Source organism: Scomber japonicus, chromosome 19 (genome assembly GCF_027409825.1).
Source record: "Scomber japonicus isolate fScoJap1 chromosome 19, fScoJap1.pri, whole genome shotgun sequence".
NCBI classification, from domain to species: domain Eukaryota; kingdom Metazoa; phylum Chordata; class Actinopteri; order Scombriformes; family Scombridae; genus Scomber; species Scomber japonicus.
This window is the reverse complement of record NC_070596.1, coordinates 13,873,707-13,896,959: the sequence shown is the minus strand read 5'-3', so window position 1 is coordinate 13,896,959 and position 23,253 is coordinate 13,873,707. Positions and strand designations below refer to the sequence as shown.

The following is a 23,253-nucleotide window of genomic DNA, read 5'->3' as shown; positions in this document are numbered from 1 at the left end:
TTTGTGCAAACAAATGTTACAGCCAATACTTACAAAAAAGGCTTTCTTGGGTTATACTGTCTGCATTCAGACTTGGATTGTATCATAAATAATGACCATTAACCCTAACATTATTATCCTCAGCAGAATATGTACATCAGTATCCGTTTACAAAGCGTAGCTGAATTCATCAGCTAAATGGACAGCTTATGTTTGCACTATATATAGGAAAAACCTACTCAAATGCTGCACTTCATAAGCCTAATAAGTCAGATTGTATTGGTATATCCGCCATGTTGGAAAGCAGATATTAACTCAACAGAAATGATGAATGTTGACTATGAATTCACACCATATGTGATGCCAACTGTATCAGCTGATTGCTTTGCAGAACATGCAGACATTGGAAGCACATTTATTAGGCATACTGTAGTATGCAGTTTTAGATTGTCAAAAGCCATGTTAAGGGACAATGTGAAGCAGCACTATGTAGAGTGCTATGGCGCTGTGCTTCCAAATGAAAATGTTCCAGTATTTGCTTCCAATCTGGGATGAAATCACCATAGAATCACAATTTGGTACACATTGCCCCTACAATGGCACTGAACCACCAGTAACAAAAATCCCAATATCACTTCATATTTTACCACATAATAAAAAATTAACACTTCACTGTCATACATTACCATATTCAAGTGTATGAAGGTAACTGCATTTACACAGACACCCAGTTTAAGTGGAAAGTGAAGTCATTATCATTTCATTATTATTTCTCCATTCTGTACACTAAACTGATGTTCTGGACTCTAGCTGAGCATAATGTTAATTGTGTACATGCACATTTTCAGTGTCTGATAATTTGGTATTGGTGTGTATTTTAAAGTAGGGTATTATAGTAAGAGCAATGTAAATCCCTTGGACTTAGATCCAAAGGAGTTATGTGTGACTGACATGACTCTGTTTTTAATACCCGCTCTTACCCCCCTCCCACCTCTTCTTTTTCCTTTTTTTTCTAAGTAATGTTATCTCTCTGTCTGTCTCTAACTCAAAAACATTTGCATACATCTCTGCTCTCCCACTTCCCTAATGATGGTTCAGACTCTGGATCCTGGGTACTATGATGAAAATGAGCACAGGATATTTACATCTTTGGGGCTAATCCACTTTTAATGTGTCTCAGGCCGTTAATCGGCTTGTTTTATTTATGAGACTGGCATGTTGGGTTTATAGGTGTTAATTACAGTTCAGTTTTAGAGAGGCAGCTGTCTCCTTTGAGAACACGCAGCACCGAGAGATGTGTTTGTGCATGTGGCCACATATCTGTTGGTGGCCCTGAGGAAATAGAAATTTACATATGCAATGTTCAACTACAATCATGATCCAAAGTATTTATATTTTTTCACTCACTTAAATGTTTTATTCATGCAAGAGTGTGTGTACACAGACACACACACAAAGAAACAAATACAACTGATCATTTCTTACTTTTTGTCATTATCCTCTCACTGATAAAACAATTTTATTTCCTTTGCGAAATGTGGTTTATTAAATCTCTCTCTCTATGGACTGTTCATCAGTTTAGACTTTTCATTTAACAAAAAAAAAACAATGAACAAAAAGCTTCAGGACCATTTACATTGTTAGATGTAGAAGCAGCATATTAAGGAAAAGTTAAAAGAAAAGAATGGAGAGCAAAGACATTTTTGTCAGTTTTTATGGACAAAGGGAAAGCCTTCATAACTAAAGAATCTCCACATTTGGTTTGCAGAGGCTTTTCCTCCAAGTTGGACGGTGGTACTTTGCTAAAATCCATGTCCATGTCTTTTCTTCACATCTCACTGCTAATACTGTATTTGGCTGTCTTCTGTTTTGGTCAGCTCACTTTCTGTTTACTTTTGATTACTGTTGCCGTGACCCTGCTTTGTGCAAGTTCCATGGTGTGAACAGAAGAAAACTCCAGGTAGTTTTCAAATAAATGGCATTTTGAGTCCTAGTCTCAACAGTGTTGATTTTGGGAGCTCAATTCACTTGTAAGTACATTGCAGACATACACAAACACAGTGTAGTGTACCTTCTTATTTATTGAACTGGAGCAAAAATGCTCAACAATCATACCAGGAAGAAGCAGAAATGGCAATTTACATATTTTGTCATTACACTCATGCTAAAAAAACAACTCAAACCTGTTTTAATACTGATCTTAAAGTACTTTTTAGGAACCAGCCAAATGATGTTATTTCTTTGAATTTTCTGCACCTTTCCATCCTTGTTAGTTTTATCAATAGGTCTAAATTTAGTCTTTTATTTGAGCAGCAATCAGTTTAACATTAGCATCTCAGTGTGTGTCTGTGTTGTATTGAAAAAAGGTACAAACTGTTTGAAAAGATGAAAGATTTAATTTACAAAAGGAACATCAGTGTTTCAAATATCTCTCTAAGATGGTTTAATACAGTGTGTCTATTAGTCTGAGAAACTGTAGAGACTTTGAGGAGAGAAGAAAATGAAGACAGTTCACCCAAAAAAAAGTCTCACTTATGTGTAAGCAAGTGATATATGTGTGTGAGTGTGTGTATGTGTGTGTATGTGTGGGTTTAGGTATCTGCCTCTGATCTGCAGGCTCAGACAACATTCACACCTGCTGAAGGTTTTTCCAAGACACTCAGAAATCTGTCACCTCCACATTCTTTCTCTCTCTCTCTCTCTCTCTCTCTCTCTCTCTCTCTCTCTCTCTCTCTCTCTCTCTCTCTCTCTCTCTCTCTCTCTCTCTCTCTCTCTCTCTCTCTCTCTCTCTCTCTCTCTCTCTCTCTCTCTCTCTCTCTCTCTCTCTCTCTCTCTCTCTCTCTCTCTCTCTCTCTCTCTCTCTCTCTCTCTCTCTCTCTCTCTCTCGCTGTCAGATTTTCAATGATCTTTTCCCACCCTTCCTCTCATCAGCTTTTTGCCTCTAACTTTTCACATTAATTTATTTCTTACTTCTGCATTGCGTTTTAGGGCACATATTCTTTTCCCACAGAGATGTATGCTCCTTCTCTTTTTATAACCCTCTTGCACTTTGTGATCTCTCTCCTCCAACCTTCTATTCTCATTATTCCTTCCACTCTCAGACTCACACTCATCTCTCGTGACTACATCTCATCTTCTCCTCATTTCATTCCTCTCAGTAAAAATTCAGAATAATAGGTGCGGTGTGGTCATGAAATTCAGCATGGTACCAAAGACAGTATAACAGAATAAAGTCTGTGTAAAAGAAATAACAATACCTAAAGACACTAGAGGCAAATATGTGCATTTTCTTCCTCTGGTCATCTAATCCAAATGTCATATAATTAGTTTGTTTACTGAAATCAAATAACTATGAAATAAAACTTGAACTGATCAAATAATAAGATGAAGAAAAAATATGAGTAAGAGTATTTAGACACAAAGGTGCTTTGAACTTGCTCAGATGATTCCAGCGACTTATGCAAATGCTTTCTTGAATTGTTGCAAAGATTATCATGCTTATACTGATGAGCAGTTTCCTCATTAGGAAAAACAACATATCTGTCACAGCTTGTGGGCAAGATTAAGAATGGTTATAAAATTTTCCTCCAGCTACATCGATAAAAATGGATCAAATAAAAATTGAAGTACAAACTGGCATGGAAGAGATTGATGCAACTGTATGGATTGTTTAAACTTGCAATAACAGCAGAAGTTGTGAACACTAACATCATCAAATTTAAATTGATATGCTGCACTTGTCAGCAAAGAGTTGTACATTCAGCAGTTATGGAGCAACATTATCATCCATTTAAAATTGTGTTTCTGTCCACCTGATGAATATAAGTCCAAAATTCACTCAGCTTTAGCTCTGTTTTGGTCTCTATCAACTCCTGAGAGAAATATCTGGCTGTTAGCTGCAAAATGTTCCACATTGTTCTCCAGATAGTTGCCAACTGTTCACTGTTTGATGCTGAGAACTTGGTGTACAGTTGGTTTCTTTTCATGAAAACAGCTGCCCGTTGAACACGACACCGTGAGAGCAGTTAGAATGAACCAAAACAGTCAAGTTGCAGCCAGAAAGCTAAACAATGAGCTGGAACTTGCAATAAAGCTCCGTAAAGCTGGGTGATAATTCTCTATGAACAACACTTCTGACATTACACATTGTGTCACTTACAATACTTGTTTTAAAAAATGTTGCTTAATGCTGCTAGAAACAACATATATTATATATATATGTATATATATATATATATATATATATATATATATATATATATATATATATATATATATATATATATATATATATATATATATATATATATATATATATATATATATTTATATTGGCACATGTTTTTTTTGAGTTAACTGCTCTTGTAGCACTGGACCAACACTCAACACCCTGATTTCTATTAGCCCTAAAGGTAATCTTTAAAGGACCAGTATGTAGGATTTAGTGGCATCTAGTGACGACATTACAGATTGCAACCAACTGATTAGACCTCCCCTCACCATTCCCTTCTAAGTATGGAGGAGAACCTACGGTAGCTGTGAAACTTGGTTTTGTCCGTTCTGTAAAAACATGAAGGTACAAATTGGCAGACTCCATGGAGGGGACCCATTCCCTATGTAGATTATGGAAACACAGCACGTTTGTTCTTTAACTATGACAATCTTATCGTAAACTTGAACTAGAAGTTTTGGTGCATAAACTTAACTATTGGGGTAGCAGATGAGAAAATTCTAATAGAAATCATTATAGGTTGTTTTGTAAAACATTTTTTAAAATCTGTGCCTGTTTTCTCATTGAGCTGCCAAAGCTTGAAGACGAAGTGACCTCAACAATGGGGAACACAACATCTCAAGGTTCTACGCCACAGAGACAGACGCCCAGAGTGGACTTATCACCAGCTGGCTGGGAAATATCATCAGAGGCAGAGTCACATGAGCTATACAGAGCAGTCTGCAGAATGTCAGAGGCTCGAGACCCACAATGTTTTCATCAGGCCATGCTTGACGCCTTGAGTGCTGCCCAGTCTGCCCGAGCTGGGTTGGACTCACAGCAGTACAGGAGATTTATCAACACTTGGACCAACTGGGCTCTCTTCTATGTCTGCCACCGTGTGAGCAACTCAGGCAATGCAGGTGAACTGATGAAGAAGATATCCATGTATGTTCAACATGAGACGGATGAGATGGCATGTGCATGGAGGTACTCCATTCCTTAATCAATCATTGAATCTTGTCCGAACAACATACAGGAAAATTGAAATGAAATGTGAGGCAAACCTGCTAGATCTACCAGCTTTCTCTGAGCTTTCGATTGCATTTCACAGTCAGTCACAAGTCCAGATAATGTTGGTTTGTTGGCTTCTTGATTCATGTATTTGCTCCTTTAGGTACTTTACACTGAGTGACACCATTTCAGGGTTGAGCACTGTGTTAAGTGTTGTGGCCAAGAACTGCCACATTGATGCACTGAGGATCCTCCTCCAACACGGGATGCTGGAGAAAGAAAGAAGACCAAACGTCATCATCAATGTCATCTTGTTTTCCCCCTTGCCCCTGGTGGAGGAGGTATACATCAAGGACACATTGATAAGGAAGCGCATTGACTGCATGGTGCTTTGTTTCAGGGTGCTCACCCGTGTTTCTATTACACACCTGCAGGTTTGTTGAATATTTAGTACATTATCTTTAATCCTTCAGACTGGGTTACCCTCAGACCCCTGACCCATGACTCTCTCGCCGTTTTCTTTTCTTTTTTTTTAAATGACCAATGTATTGGGGTCCTATTGGAGATGGAGCTATTTATTAAGTTCATGTTTGCCACAGGTCTACTTTAAAGTAGCCTATCACACTTTGTTGAGGGGTAGGGCCACACTGTCAGCCATTTTTGAAAGATACACACACAGATGCAGCAGGACACCGATTTCCTTGTGCTCTGTCATCGACTCGAAATACTGCTCCTCCCAGGGGTGCACTGGGAAAGGGTTAACCTTAACCCTTTTCAGATACTTAACTAATAATGTTTAGAAGTTCATATAAAGAAGTTAAGATTTTGTTGTTTCTTACAATAGTTTATTCTTGGGTTCCCCAGGGACCCCGGTCAATAGTCCTTTTATGTTAAATATGTCGGTAGGATGCGGGTTAAAGAGAAATCCCATCCTAAAATACATACAACCTAAGAACAACTACTAGATGTTTCCTCTTTGTGGGTTTCTACAGAATGGCTGCATACAGTTTGGATTCCATGTCAAACTTCTGTCCTTTAAGGTGCAAGTCAGATCAGGACGGATGCCTCTGACTGAAGACTGGAATGACCACATCCCCCATGGCCGCTGTGCAGTCCCCTGCGAGTTGAGTCACTTGTGCAGGGTTGCTATAAGAAGGCGCCTTTTGGGCCGTGCACTGTTGCCTAAAGGCATTTTTGAGCTGCCTTTGCCTGAAAGCCTCAAGAAGTACCTCAACCTGGAGGCATGAACAGAAAACACCTCAAACCCACTACCATCATGTAGACCTGATGATCTATTAAATGCCTGAAATCTCCAAAGCAGCTGTGAAAAGGTTGGTTTCTTTGTGTTGTGTGGATTAAGGTGAGAACATAAAGCAATACAGACTATAATTCTTAGATCATATTTTTTATTCATGAAAGCATGACAGATTTCCAAAATGGCTTCAGACACCTTGATTTTCTTCACTGCATCATACCCAAATTTAATCAAAACATCAATTAAAATGGCTTTTTACTGCATACATGGGGTATTTGCAGGATATTAAAAGCAGAACAGAATTACACCACCATGATTAACACCCATCAACAGCATCGACATCGACAAACAGATCTTATTATTAGCAGTCATTTATCCACACATTTACAGATACTAAAGTAGACACATATAGTACACATACAAACATAACAGGTGAACAGTTATTGTCAACAATGCTATGGCACTATAGTGTTGACAGTTGGTGCTCAGCCGTAGGAAAAAAAACAAAAACAAAAAAAACTATCTCAGCAATGAGGTCGAGATTTTTTGGAATGTCTGTCATGCTAACTAGCATAGTTTGTAGAGTACATATGTCAGTGCTCAGATATTTATGGGGGTGACAAGTGCTCAGGCAAAACAAAAGACACTAAGCACACAGAAATAGTTTAGGAGACTGGGGGGGCTTTATTACTGCAAGTGGGATCATTTATGCACTTAATTAGATCCAGTCATTTTAAAACAAATCACATGTGAGCAGAAGAGCAAAGGCCTGCTTTTGTTCTGCATGGGGAATGGGATTCATGCTGTAGTTGCGGGCATTTCTTTTTGTAGAATACAATGATGTTGGTTTTGAGTCGATACGTGATAGGATAAATTATGAAAGTGGGCCACATGATGATGGTAACAATGCAGTGAAAGTATTTATAGGATTTTTGGGAAAGCAATAGGAACCCAACCACCTGTTCCTCTAACTATTTATTGAGATGGACCACCCATGCATGTCTGTGAGTGAGTGAGTGTGTGTGTGTGTGTGTGTTTGTGAGAGAGAGAGAGAGAGAGAGAGAGAGAGAGAGAGAGAGAGAGAGAGAGAGAGAGAGAGAGAGAGAGAGAGAGAGAGGAAAAATCAGAGAACAGAAGATCACAACAGCAAGACTGTGTGTTCTATAACCATGAGAGTAAAAGAATGTATGGCATAATAACCAAATATAAATTTTGATTTTGATACATTTTGATAATCTCCACTATAGTATAAACCACTGTCGGAAGGCCCAGGAGTAAAAATAGAAATAATGTAAGTGATATATAGGGTTAAAAACATAAGGGATGTAACACTACTGTAATTGTTTTTCGTAACTCCTGCTGAGAGCCGCAACTAAATCCATGCTCATTATCCGTAAGTAATCAATGATCATGTTTATTGATCTTCAGCCCCAAGGAATGGGAGGCCACTAGGGATGGTCCACATAATTGACTATAATCAATGCACTCACACTAATTGGGTTGGGAGCCAATGGAAGTGGGATTTCCTCAGAAAGAGTGGTCGGGGGTGAGGTCAGCCATCTGTGAAAAAAAAAGAAAAAGAAAAAAAGGCTGATCTAAGAAGGCAACAGAAGCTATTTTACATGTGATCTACCCTTGAACGTCTGCTGACCCAATGAGGAAATGAAGCTGATTCAACACAACACTGTGTAAAGGACACAGTAAGATAAATCCATCAAATATGGTATGCAGTGTTGGTATGGAATCATCCACTCAATACTGAGTGCTGCATGGGCAAAATCCTGAGGCAACTCATGTTGGCTGTTTCCATTGTTGTAAATGTAGTACAGTACATGAAGTCAACCAATCAATTAAAGTCTGTCTATATATATATAATGTAGCACTTTCGTTGAACATTGCAGTGCTCTGTACTACAAAAAAAAATCTGGCAATAAAACATACTAGAATTATATAATAAGTGATAAAGTCAAGGCAAAAAAGCAGGTGTAATACATTTTCAAAATGTTTCAATTAAAACAGTTTGAGGATTAATGTAGATTAAAGCATTTGCTGCCAGGGGTGTCTAAGGAGTACAATAAACACAACAACATCACTAGACTTGGAGCATGTGATCAATCCAAAATTGATTGACATTATTGTAAACCACAGACAAACAGGACAGAAACAAAGATTGATTCCAAACAAGAAACAAGAAAATGCTTATTTTTTCTCTGTTCAAATAATCTCATTACGATCTACCAAATTTTACCAAGGCAATTTCAAAATGGTCTTTTATCTCTAAACTGAAAAACTTTTATAACTCACATTTTCATCCATGTACCATATCTCTCAAATTGTGTCCAACATTAGTATTTTAATGGGTGCAGCTTCTCCGGCAGTTACGGTAAAAGTGGAAACTCACAGATTGCTGTGCATAGCAAATCTTCTCTCTTGACCCTAATCAGCCAATGAAATCCGTACACTTGGACATGCGGAGCGACTGTCAGTGTGATACACAAATAGCTATTTCACATGGCATGCTCCAAGCTTTCTGTAATGCACTTTGTTTTAAAATGCCATCTGTATTTGATACAAAAAAATGTATTTATCTTATTCTTTTTTTATTCTTAATGTATTTATTTGAATCTCACAAGTTCAGATTAAATACTAATAAATGTTATTGCATTATTATAAAATACTTAATTGAATACCCCTGTTATAGAGTAACAAAAAGGTACAGTATGTAAAGGATTGCTGATACAGGTGAATCTCTTCCTTTACTGGTGGACCAGAGTGCAGCTCGTGATATAACAGACCTTTTCCATCGTAGAAAAAGTACATATTTGCCACATTTTTAAAATATTGTTGGTCTCTTTGCTTACAGGCTAAGATTACAATGGGTTATTTTGGGCACCGTGAAGTGAAGCACTGATGGGGCGTGAAGCGAGATACTAACTAGACAGCCAGCAACTTGTCTCTGTCTACTCATTATCCTTTGATGGTGGTTTGGTGTGTGTGTGTGTGTGTGTGTGTGTGTGTGTGTGTGTGTGTGTGTGTGTGTGTGTGTGTGTGTGTGTGTGTGTGTGTGTGTGTGTGTGTGTGTGTGTGTGTGTATGTGTTTGTGTATGTATCCTGTGAAAATCATGTTTTAGTAATGGTTATAGACCCTCATACAGATATAATTTTTTTCATGCATAAGAATCTAATATTTGTTACATTTAATCACTGTTTACAATAAAAATCTAATGTTTCAGCCTATTTACCAACAAATACCACAGTAATACAGTAAGGCCAATGCTCATCATGGGATTGCTGCTGTCGAAGATAAGTGCATGCAGTTTTGAAATCTAAGCTCATCATGAGAGAGCAGAAAAACAACAGGGAACTTTGAATTGTAAAAAAAAAAAAAAGAAAATCAAAGAATAATTCAACTGTTCTGTTCTGTAGCCCAAAACACAATATGTATTTCCCCCTCATATTTCTGTCTTATTCATTCTATTGTGTGCGGCCAGCCAATCTATCACTCAATACTCACAGGCATTTGTCTTGCAAGACTCTTGTGTCGCAGAGTAATAAACAACAATTGATACAAAGGAGCTGGTTAAAAGGAAGAGGGAGCTAAATTACTCATTATTAGACTGCAGGGTGTTTTGTTTGGGGCACAACACATGATAATATAGAATGAGAATGAGTAAAAAAAAATATGAGAGAAACAAGGTACAGAGAGACATAAGGGAGTGTAAGTAGTAATAATGATACAAGAAAAATCCCCCTCCCCTCCTTTCTTTACAATGTGTCAAAGTTGTGTGAAATACAGTCTTGTTGACACATAGACACAACAGACACCAACCAAAGCTGTTGCAAGACTTTGCCATTGGATGCAGTGTGACTGGCTGTCAAACAACCAGTCTTGCTTTGATTTGCATCATGACTGGCTGTGAAATCAGAGGTCCTTCCCACAGCATCTGCATGTATCTCTTGTAGCAAAAAAACATACCTGTATTGATCAACAGCTAAAATATATGAAAATTAAATCAAACTCGACTGTATGTGTAAGTCAGTTGGGTCAATTTTACTTAAAATGTTCAATATTGTGTGTTTCACCAGCCTGATTCCACACCTCTGAATCATGTCTAATTTTCCTGGCGATTAAAATAGTATATATCAAACCCAGATTTGCCTCCTGCAACATACCAAGCTACTCCACTGATCTGCAAATTTGATTTGATCTGCTTTCTGTCACACTGATCTAATGTGTATGAAAAGACTTGATGTATGTATGTAATGTTGTTTATATCCACCACCAGTTAGAGTCTTTTAGCCTTACCCTTAAGGGGTTTTACTTTTTTATCTCTCTATGTGCTGGCTGGTACGCTGTTGCATTCATCATTTTTCTTAGAGTAAAATAAGAGCTTGAAGTGTAACTGAATGTGAAGTGAAAAATCACAGCTAGGAAAAAGAAATGCCGGTGAGAAGAAGAGAGGCCGTGAGGGACATATAAGAAGAAATAGCATACATGTGGAAATGAGATTGTGTGTTGTGGGAGCAGCAATATGGCCTCGGGTTAACAAAGGGAGCAGTGGAGAAAAAAGAGGCAGGTGGGGATGGGAGGGGATGACCGAGGAAGCTGGAGTCAAGGAGAAGTGAAGGATCAGCAGGCACTTCTGTGAAACCAAACACCTGAGGCCCTCACTACTTCTGTCGCGCTCCTGTGAGCTGATAGCAGAGAGGCAAGATGATGGCAGGATTTATTTTAGTGAAGTCCAGATTGAAAGAGTCAACGATGGAAGTGTGTGTGCATGTGTTGATGTGTGTGTGCGTGTGTGTGTGTGTACGTGTGCTAGTGAAACATGAAATATGCATTTTGCCACTCAGACAGAATCTAAAGAAAATCTTAAGTGTAAATCCATGTTCTCTTCATGATTTTTAAGTCTATGAGACACAATCAGACACATTTATTGAAATTACTGAAAAATAGTTATTCACACCTTTTAATCTGTTTGCTTACGGTCAGATTTCTTCATTCAGTACACAGAAGCAATAAAAATGCTTAAAAATGGTGGAAAAAAGAAGTATGGAAATAGGTCAGAATTCTGCAGACTCAGTGATGTAGTGTTGTAGCTCAAAAAAAAGAATAGAGAGAAAATCATAAAACCTAGAGATGCTATTTATTCATGATGCAGTAAGGTTTAATTGACAATCAATGCAACATCTTTGTCAGAATGCTACACTATACAGATTGCATATAGGATTTTTGCAAATGAACACACTTTTCAGAGAGACATCATATGAACAGTGAGATCAAGTAATGCCTCAAATCACTTGTCAGGGGTGCACGCACAGTTTAGCAGGCAGGCAGCTGGGACATCATTAGAGCAAGCAGCCTGCGACGAATGCTGCAGATGCTCACTGCTTATGTCAGGGTGGAACTGACATGAGAGTTGAAAAAGCTGGGAAAGGTTTAAGACAAGCCCTTTTTTACCTGTAAAATAAGGATGGGAGGTTGAGACAAGGGCAGCACCGTGTACAAAGGTTATTTATTTATAAATCTCTTTTTCACTCTCTGTCTGTCTCAGCCTGTCTCTGCTGAAGAGGCTTTTTGTTTAACCTTTGTTTCACCAGAATCTAAGCCCTTCCACGCTTTGTGTTTTTCCTGAAGTCACACCACAGGGGCAGCCGAGAGGCCCAGGTGGGCCTGTGGTCAGCAGGAGTGGTCTTCTGTTAACTCAAGTGCAGCTCTGTTGTGACCTTAGAGGACACATGACCCATGAAGCTAAATGTTCCCCTAACCCTTCTTCAGCCCCTGCCCCTTATACAGAGTTTTTGCAAACCACAAGTATTGGATAACACAGAGTCATTTCTCACACATTTTCTTTTTATATCTTACTTTGTATTATAATATCCAGTATGAATGAACATACACACACACACACACACACACACACACACACACACACACACACTGATTTGTTAATGGCTTAATGCTCAGCTCTTATCTTATCACAGTTTTCTGTTTCCATCCCTTGGCACAGTGTACATTTATTAGGATCACCTTTCAAAAGAACTGTTCCTGATGTGTGCCAGCCTCATGGACAGCTGCTTACTTTATTCACTAATCCCCTTGATACTAAAGCTCTTTTTAACATTTGCTGAAGCGATGCATTGTGAAGACATAAAGAGAAAGGGCATGTCACGGAGGAGAGGCAGTTGTTGTTGCTGGCAGTATTTTCATGGCGAGGAGGAGCGTCAATGGAAAGATTCATCAGCCTGATTGAATATCCCTGAAGGCCATGACATGGACGGCTTAAACTTAAACTCCACTCAGATTGGAAAAATCCTTACTTTACTGTTTGAAGTAGAAAGACATGAACTCAAAAATCTTACATACATTTCTAATTCTTTTAAGTGCTACAAATGGTGATGTTTATCTTTGTTCAAGTGCATTACCAGTGTAAGAACCAATGGGTTTATATAGTCTCTCTTTAATGCTGTTTGTCTGTAGGTGTTGGTTATCTGGCTTTGAGTTATTGTCTGAGTTATTGCTCATTTAATTTAATTGTTGAAAGTTTAAAGAAAAACTTTTTCCCTACTAGAAGATAAAGCCAAAGGAATTGTGAATTCACACTCTGGTAGTACAGTGTGATTTCACAGTTGGAGAAAAGATTAATTAGCAGGATGAGATATGATCTTCTATAGTGCTTCTTATTGCACTCACGTGTGGGCTCATCCACACTGTACTCTGATGAGAAACCACTTCAAATTAAGCCAGATATTAATATGATCAACTTCAGGTGGATCTTAAAGGAGATTGGGGAGTTTAGTTTGTTTCATGAACGCTAATTGGTTACATTATGCATCCTCAGCATGTTTGCAGCGCTTGGTGTGATTAGCCAGATGTTTATGGGCATGAGCTTCTCACATCATTGTTACACTGACTGGATTTTGAACTGTGGGCCCAAAATGACCACAGATGGAGAAAAACTCACTCTTCCGGTGAAAAAGCATGGATGGTTTGAACTCTGTAAAATTTGCACACCTTTGGATTTGAATTTTGAAACCATTGAAGCATTTAGGATTAACACATAGGTACATCCAGCATTGTGACAGAGAGGTCAGGGTCACAACTTGACTGGAGCCAGTTCTTGAAAGGGTTCCTCACTCCTCTGTGTTGCCCCTTGCTATTCCCCTGCTCACAAATAGTTCTTTCCTTTTTCCCCCTCCCACCATCATTCTAATTTGGAGTTTTATCTTCTGGAGCATTGGTGTTTGCAACACTGCTTGATAGCGATGGAACGCACAAAGTCCCTCCTCTTGTCCAATGAATGTGATACTTTCATTCTTTGTGAGACTAAATTAAATCATGCATTCATAGTATATTATTATTATTATTATGTTATTATATTTTGTATTATGTACAAGATGTAGGATTATCACCAGTCTACAATAATGGTAAATGGACCACACTTAAATCATTTTTGCCTCTCATCCGCCCATTCTCTCACACACACTCACCATGCCATGCCATACAAGGTGTTAGCCTGCCCATCGGGAGCAACTTGGCATAAACATGAGGTCAACAAAACAGTAACCTAGACCATGATCTTTTGCTAGCCAAATTGCATTTGTGCCAAAACCTAGCCAAATGTTAACCATAGTGGTGTAAGATCAATTCGAAACGTTTTTATTTTTGAAAATACAATGTCATCCTGTTGATACTGGCATCAGATCAGAAAACAATTATGTTAAAAGAGAGAGAGTAGAAAAGGAAATGCTAAATTGCGAAAGGGAGCGAAAGGAATTTGTCAATGGATGCTTCTGTGGACAAACAACAAAAGAAAGACAATTTACTGTCTACTGTAAGCAAAAAGTGAATGATAAATGACACATATGAGTATTGACTGTGAAGACATTGGGTTAAAATGTACCTCTTGTGTCACTTAAAAGAAACATATGTAATGGTCTTCTCTTTGTAGGTTTGGTTGTCATGGGATGTCATTATGATGAACACATCTGTGATGGGTAGGTCAACTGTTCGTGTTTGACTCAAAACAGACACAGTAGAAGTGCCAGTCATTAGACTGTCGAGTGGACAGTTTATGCCAAGACAGGACTGTACAGGTAAAATTGATGGCTGCAATCTATTGTTATATCTGACTTACTATAATGATAAGGTGTGGAGTGGGCTGATCTATCTGAGTCTGCTCTTTGAACTTTCATCCTGTTGGTTGTTGGTGATGTTACCAGGTAGTGTCTTTCCCATCCACAACAGATTGATTCTACAGCTGGTGCTCTTCAGCCCTCTTTTCCTAATTGTGCGTTTCCTAATTGGTCAGCAGCCTCCATGCTCATAATACTTTGACAAGTTCTTTAAATGCTATTCTTGTTCAACAAAAGTTACACATGTAATATTTAAATCATGCTTTGTGATCTTGATTATATATTCTGAATAGGTCTCTCCCAGAGTCTGCTCACTGGCTCATGACTCAGGGCTGAGAGGAGGAGGAAGCAGAGACAGAGCTCTGGAGGGCAGCCAGGGTGGAAGCCTGGAGGAAGATCCCAGAAGATCTGCTAGGCAAAGTGCACAACAGCAAAAACACTTGGGCTTACACCAAAATCAATTAAAAATCTCAATAACAAACCGAGTGCTTCATTTTAAAGTTGGTTCTTATTTGTTTAGCTAGAGATGGAGGCTCAGTGCCAAAAAGAAACCATGTTGGACATCTTCTGGATACGGAAACTCTCTTAATGGCATGTAACTGGTGTGTCCCTAGATAATTACTTTACATTTTTACAGGAATACATGAATAATCCATGACATGCTGTGTAATGTTTTAGTAAGTCAAGACAATACAGTTTTTTTAGGGAGCAGCTTAAAGTATATAGCTGACAGTCATATTTTTGAACTCTGGAGCTGAAAATCTTGTTTTTGTTCTTTTATTGGTTTCTTCTTTTTCTTATTCTTTGTTTTTTCCAAAAGTGGGTTATCTTCTAACTGCAATACAGTGACATATGTTGTCAGTATTATCAGACTTCAGTGTTGAGTGTAGTTGCAGTTGCAACACATTTAATAACTTCCAACCACAGCCATCACTGATGCTGAAATTGGTCGGAGTGAGAAGAGCTTGTCACTTTCGACCAGCTGGAGCAGTGACACACTGCTTTTCAGACAGGAGTTAAGTTACTCCTTCTTACTGTATCTCCTCCAGCCCTCATACCACAAGTCTCATATATTATGGACTGAGCCTGAATGTTGGCAGCTTTGGCCTGAACCTCACACAGTTCGTCTTTGGGATTGTTGAAATTCCTGCACAGCTGAGCAGTTTGGCTCACTTTGTAAGGAGAATAGCCCAAGCAGGCTTCTTGCTCTTTGAGGTTGCTGCTTGCTTTGTGGTCCTTGCATTCCAAACTTGAATATGGTTTTGATATCTGAGAACATCTGCTATAGAAGTGTCAGACATATCATAAATTATTTACCCATCAGATCATCCTGTGATGATAACAGTTATTGCTGTAGTGGGGGAAATAATCTGCAACTGATCACCACAGACTATGTTTATACTGCACCATTTCAAGATAATGTTTCTTTTTGAACCCATGATGGATGATGATTTCAAAATCTAGTAATATATACTAAATTATTGTTAAGTCCATAGTCCATTTTTGCAGGCAAATAGTTTAGGTCTTAGCTACACATGTGTTCGCATAGCAGGCATCCTTGTTCCACTGATCCAGCTCCTGGAAGTCCACCATTACACCATGCCCATGCTGTTATATGGCATCTTCTCCACTGCTGCTGAGGTTTTGAGTTTGCTACTTCCTGAGACTACCAAACTTCAAGACCACGCTGAGCTTGAGTGAGCTGGTCATTTTATGATATGATTCTAGGGCAGAGGACAGTGTATTAAGTGTAATTAATTCTACATAACTTTGGTGCTGGGAAGGTAGTATACACTGAGTCCATTAGAGCTTTTTCACCGGAAACAGCTGTCCGTCGTGTCTGGAAACTACACTTACTAGGGTGGTGAAAGTAATTAGTAGCTAAAATAGTGAAGTGCTGGCTCTAAACTAAAAACTAGGAGCTAAAAAAAGATGCTTAAATGCTTTTCAGAGATGAGAGGAACTACAGAAGGGAGAATTCTCTGTAGGTTTCTCTTTAGAAGCATCAGCTTTCACATATAGGAAGCCGTGTTGTCTCTTGTTAATATAAAAATCTTGATTACAGCCCCTTAATGTTGATTACCCCCCTTATGTTGGCCATGCTATTGAACACTTCTGTTGCTTAGCAAGTCATCAACACTACTTAGTTTTGTATTACACAATACTTGGAAGCATATGAAATATTATACTCAGACGTTGAGCTCATTTCAGTTTTTGCAGTGTGTCATTTTGGGATGTGAGTTCTAGCTCACTTGGCCAATTATTTCTCAGCATTAGCACGGCTACACTGAGTAAATCAACACATAATTAAATTTCTCTGCAAAAACAGCAAGTTTTCAGGAGAGTATTTAAATCCTGCTTCCTCTCGAGGCTCTTGGTTGGTTGAGGTTTAACATCTTGAAAAAAACTGTGCCAGTAATTGCATATATTCACATAATTCTATCATATCAAAGCGCTAAACCCCAAAACAATTGAGATACAAGGTCTAATCACAGAGACAGGACAATAGAACAGAGAAAATTGTCTATTGAAGAGCCAATTACAAGACTATTTATTGGTGCTTCAGAGAAAGAGGATTCATTTACTGTAGTTTGCTTTGTAAAAACACCACTTGAGCTGTCAATGGATTCACACATGAGTAGACATAAAAATAGTCTTAATGAGGAGCTGGAAAGCTGCTCAACTCACCCTGCAAATCAAATACGTATGCAAATGTGGACAGTAGAATACTTAACAAACAAACAGAACGGATATCTGCATGTCTTGGAGAATGTCTTGCCCCCACTTGTGTTCTGCGCTTCAGTGCACAGGTGTGTGTTTGTGGATTTTTGTGTACGAATCCCAAGTCTTACAATCACTTCTGATGAAACTTGATATATTGCAAAGAATTAGCCATCTGTAGCAGGATGATACACAAGCTTCAGATAGAGATAAACTGCATTACACAGGGAAGATTTGCAAATATTCGCTTAATAAGAGGGAGAGAATGATTGATATTATAGCTTTTTTCCAACACTACTTCACCATCTAATACAAATGCTTTCAACTGCCTACACCCCACCAGCCCCACCCCCCTACCACTAAACACGCATTCACTTGTGCAGACAGAGTGATGCATCATATGTAATGTGATTACAGCAATCTGATTTAAAAAGAAACAGCTGAGTTGAAACAGCTGAAAAATAATTGATGTTCCAGTTGTTGCAAAAGAGAACACAAACAGGAAAAAAGAAAACAATATTCAGTTTTTCATATTTCACAGAATAATGAGGCTGTGACGTTGCAGCAAACAGGGACTCTGTCAATATGCTTGCTGCCATCTAAACTGCTGCCTCTTATTAGATTCCATCCATAAATAATTGATGACTTTGCACCTCCCCCACCTCTCTCAATCTTTCTCTTCCTGTCTCGCCCTCTCAATCAGCTGTGAAGAAGGACACTCAAGGTTGAACAACGTGATTGTGTCTGGGTGTGTGTGCGTGTGTGTGCGTGTGTGTGTGTGTGTGTGTGTGTGTGTGTATGTGTGTGTGCGTGCGTGTGTGTGTGTGTGTGTGTGTGTGTGTGTGTGTGTGTGTGTGTTATTAAACCATGAAACAGACAGCAGAGGTCAAAGGACAGGGAACTAGTTTGACTCCAGAAGGCAACGACTGATGGAGAGAGAGAAAGAGAAAAACAAAGGAGTAATAGTGAGAGAGGCCTATAGAGAGCTTTAATACAGAACAAAGTGTGCAGTAAAGCACAATTAAGTGAACTGTATCACTGTAACAAAATGACAATACCATGGGGTAGCTTTAGATTCGAATAGATAAAACATTCATGATCTTCTTGCAAAAATTGGGTCACAGTGCAGGATACAATGTAGTCAGACAAAAAGAGTATATTCAAGACAACAAAATAAATAAATCCGAGAAAATAATGAAAAGGAATTGTATGTTCGATTTTGAAGGTTAGCCGGTTAGTAGACTTTATATTCAGTGAGTGTCTCCATACAGAGCAGATTCTCTGAACAGATATGACACATCATCCAATATGCAGATTAATACATTAATACAGAATTATGCAAATGTGCATTGTTAGATTTTGACATATTTCATGAATTTCAGAATAGAGAGAACACTTAATTTATCCCTCCCAGTGATGTTGACAAGTTGAACTGATGGCATAATAACAGTGTATGAGACATCATGAAACAGTTGAAAGCGTTTTGTTTATTTAAAAAATAAAGGGTGTGCAAAACACAGGCTAGAACTCTAATAGCTTAAGTATTAGCTGATTAAGCTTCATAACTATGCTATTAGTCTTCTTCCCCAGCTGAAAGGCAATGTAACAGTAGCAGCTGATAAAAAAGATTGTTAATTTAACCCTCATCCTACCAACGTATGTAACAAACTGTACAGTGACTATACTGACTGGGTTCCCTGGGACCCCCAAGAATAAACCACTGAAGAAACAACCATCATAGCAAAATGTTAACTTATTTCTTCTCAAAATATTATAAGTGATGTAAATAACTTCATCGGACAACAGAAAAACAGACAGATTATGAATATTTGAATTTGCATAATGTATGAAATGAAAATATATACTTATCTTCAATGCAAAGTGCAGTTTTTATCCCATGTAGAATCTTTCCACAAAGCTTCAAAGTGACTGACAGAGTGCCCCTACTTGTAGTGTGTGATACTTTACATGCATACCATACCCCTGGCAAACATGAACTCAATCAAAAAGCACTGATTAATACGTGAGTAGAAAACAATGATATTAAGTCATTAGGAACAAAAATTAGAATGACTTTTAAGATTAAAGTTAAACATATTGTAAAAATTGAAGATGGAATATTCATTGTTATCCTTAGAAACAGCAGTTGGGAAAACTATCTCACCACAAGGTCCATTAGTGGCTGTTCTGGAGCTTTCAGTCATTTTGTTCCTCAGCAGATGGAGTTGCTGAGTTGTCATGAAATTGTAGATGTTCAAATTCCCATTTACTGAGCAATTTACAGTGACAACTTCACGTCTATATTTTATGTTCCCATTAGGATCCCACTCAAAAATAGACTCATAGATATTCAGAGTGATATTATTTTGAGAACAGAACAGTGATGTGTGCAGACAATAACCCAGCAGAGTGAGATAAATTAAGGAATATTATCAAGCTGTGTTTTAATTTGGCAGGCATTACAGTCACAGTGATCCCTGAGACCATCTGCTTTCTTCCTGTCTTTGTTTCTCCTTTTCCCTATTCATCCCTCTTTCATTGTGTTTTTAGTCTCTCTCGCTCTCTCTCTCTCTCTGGCACAAACACTCAAAATCTATTTTTTCACCCATTCTACATCTCTTTATTTTTCTTTGTTGCATTCGTTCATTTATTCTCTACTTTGCAGCTCAGTATGACAGACCATGTTGACTGGGTCAAGGTCTGTGCCGGCTGTGTGAGTGCTGAGAGAATAAGAAACAATCATTATTTGGATAGCACACTCTGTGTCTGAGGGAAAGGAAGTGGGAGAGAGAAAGGAAAAGAAGAAATCACAACACAATGAGCTTTTCTCATATTTTGCATCCAAGGTAATTTGATTTGTGCTTAATTATGCCCATCTGGGATCTGTGGGCTTGCTATAGTGCAGTATGTCATAAATATTTCCTTGTACAGCAATGAGAGAGCTATTAGATGCGGTGGACAAGAAATAATTAAATATTTAAAAAGGGATTACTTCTCTCGGATGTTTATTCTTTTAGCCTTGGCAAGTGCTGCTGATCAGCTCATATGGTACATCATGGCGTGAATACTGTTGGGGTCTTTGCAGCTGAGCCCAATTACACTAAAATGTATCTACATATTGCTTGTAATTAAGTGTCTATCCACCCTTTTGTCTTTACTGTCCCCTCCTTTTGCATATATCTGCAGAAGTATGTATGCATGTGTGTCTGCCAGTTAATCTGCTATAGTCCTCTGAGAGCTGAAAGCTGTGTGTGTGATTCTGTCTGGACTCTTTAAGTGGGAGTGTTTCTGGTACTAAAAATAGGAATTCATTAAAACAGAAATTTGGTGATGGTACCAAAAGATGGTATGTCTGTCTTAATAGTGTCAATTCATGTGTAACCAGAATGAACAGGATTTCTAAGTATAATTGCATGAATGCCCTTACATGTAAACTGTACAGAGCCACAGCACTGTAGTACTAAGAAGATGTAGATTTGAGGGCAGGTTGTGGAGGAATCGGCCCCCTTTCTTATCATCCCTGCCCCAGTTTCTAATATATGTTGAAACTATGGTTCTTGTTTAGTGGTTAAAAGTAGAATCCATGATTTGAATGCACATGTAAGAGTAATCCCTCCATCAAACTTCAAAACCCAGAACTTGGACCTACTATCATTCCCACTCAGCATTCAATGCCTTTTAATGTTGTTAACGTTTTGTATCATTCATTTTGGGAAAAAAGCTGAATAAAACATTCTGACATTTTATGTAATCTTCTAATGAAAGCATATTTATTTGTGGTCTCTATTGACACAACAGTTTTGTATTAAACATCCCATATTCCCACGAAGGGAGCCGTTGAACTTCCAGGAAAACAGCGGTGATGTCATCCTGCACTAGTGAGTGTCACTAATTAAGTCCATGTAATAAAATCATGGGACATTTTTGACAATCCTGCCTTTTTGTCCTTTCCATCCATACTAATGGCCTTCACTGAACTGACTCTTTACTGGCCTGTTTCAACTGGAAGATTAGAAAAGTAATGATACCATTTCCTGGTACCTGGAAGTTTAGCATTTTTTTAAAACTTCATAGTCCTTGTTTCCTTCATACTTTTCCCTCTGGTCTGCTGTCCATGGTGCTGATCCTGTCAGATCCTGTTCTTGGGTGAGAATATGTGTGTTTTGTGCAGTCTGGTCAGTCTCTGTTTGTTTCTCTGTGTTTGGGTAAAACCACTTTACACAATTTGCCTGTTTTGCCTCTGCTGAAGTGGGAGATTTAAGCTACAATGACGAAAACAGCATGCTTGTGCCCCTTGTTGCCCTGAATGTGTTCCAGATTATTCTTTTCTACTTCAGTGTTTTGATTCAATTTGATAATCTTCCCTCATTCAATATATGAGTGCATCATCAGACAGGGGGAAGGAATGGGACCTGCCTCTGGTTTTACTCAGCTAGACAACCATCTGTTTTAAAAGTTTCCCTCTGGGAGACTAACTCACTAATAGCAAAGATCCCTTTGAAGCTCAATAGTGTCTGTCTGAGAATTATCATCATATTCCACCAGCCCTCCTGAGATTCACTCCTCACAGCAAATCAATCTTCCCAGTTTAACCATACAGTGGCTGAAACTCTCTGGACATCCTTAACACCGTGGTTGCTTCTTACCATGCAATGTATTATTATAAGTACAGAAAAACATAGTGTGCTACTCTATGCACTCAAATGTTTGAGCAATGTTGATATTAATGCCCAATAGTGCTTATAATGTGTCAGATGAATCTTTAATTCCTTAAAACTAAACTTTATCACATGTAACTTCATAAGTAATACATGCAATGTCTTATATCCAAATCAAGCACACAAATATGCAATCTTTTCTACTGCAATCTTGGTTAATTGCAGTCCTCTAGTGGTTGAAAATAGACAGTACATGATGAAAAAAACATGGGCAGAAGAGTACAAACAGTAAAGGAATGATACAAACTGCACTTGTGTGGTAATTGTTGATAGTTTGAAACCCTTTCCTGTAATTATGAGCTTGTGTTGAGTATGTTTCATGATCATTTTTCCTCAAAAGATAACTCTCTACACATCCCAAGTTTGAAAGAAAGTAATAGTGTAATACTTTTAGAGTGAGTATGTGAGTTGACAGGGAAATGAAATAGAAGTATTCTGTCATCGTTCAGCAACTCTCACTGAAATGCTTTTAAGTACTTAATCCCTGACTGCTCCGGTGAATTTCCTGAGGGGCCAAAAGTAGAAGCGAGACGACCCTGGGCAGAATCAGTGCATGTATGTAACACTGTGTGACCTGTCTCTCCCTGCTGCTACAGTAAATACAGCAGGAAAAAAAAGAATATGTACATCCATACTGTATATGAGCAAAGGGGATGCACAGATAATATACTAATTCTCTCATTCTCATTTCATCTTTAGAAATACCCAATATCAATAAAGCTTAATCTTTAACCATGTATCGTGTATATTAAATAATAAATTATGGGCAAGTCAAAATATCAGAACTGCACTGCATCAAATCAACTGCAGTTTCCATTGAGGTGTTTACAGTACAGGATGTTCACTTCTCGTGATTCAACACTTTCACAGCAGAGAGGAGTGTTACTATGAAAGCTTCACTGGGTGCAGATGAGTCACCATCAGCTGGTTGGACTGCTAGACTCATTTAAGATTTGGACACAGGCACACACACGCACACACACACGCACACGCACATATTAATCACCTTTGACATCCCTCCCAAGCCACAACAGGGTTGACACAGACATTGATAGCAGCAACCAGGCTGCAGTTTGGTAATTAAATGAGTTTGTGTGCCTGTCTTTGTGGTCGTACTCTACCCTTTACCTTTATACTCTAATTATTGAAATCATAATTAAATGACAAGTTCACTTATCTCAGTTAATCTGATTTTACAACAAATAAATACAAAAGTAACA

At 38.3% G+C, this 23,253-nt stretch overlaps 1 protein-coding gene across 1 annotated transcript; it reads left to right on the top strand.

Annotated features, from left to right (window-relative positions):
- Positions 1–4,811: 4,811 nt before the first annotated feature.
- Positions 4,812–6,450, top strand: LOC128379822 (ankyrin repeat and SOCS box protein 17-like). The gene is made up of 3 exons (XM_053339465.1): positions 4,812–5,179; positions 5,367–5,544; positions 6,196–6,450. Exons 1-3 carry the CDS (start codon positions 4,812–4,814, stop codon positions 6,448–6,450), a joined length of 801 nt encoding a protein of 266 aa, XP_053195440.1.
- The last annotated feature ends 16,803 nt before the right edge of the window (positions 6,451–23,253 follow it).

Coding starts and splice junctions, on each gene's coding strand:
- LOC128379822 (XM_053339465.1), top strand. CDS start 4,812: ATGGGGAACACAACATCTCAAGGTTCTACGCCACAGAGACAGACGCCC. Junction 5,180..5,366: donor GAGATGGCATGTGCATGGAG/GTACTCCATTCC, acceptor TTGCTCCTTTAG/GTACTTTACACTGAGTGACA. Junction 5,545..6,195: donor CCTTGCCCCTGGTGGAGGAG/GTATACATCAAG, acceptor GGGTTTCTACAG/AATGGCTGCATACAGTTTGG.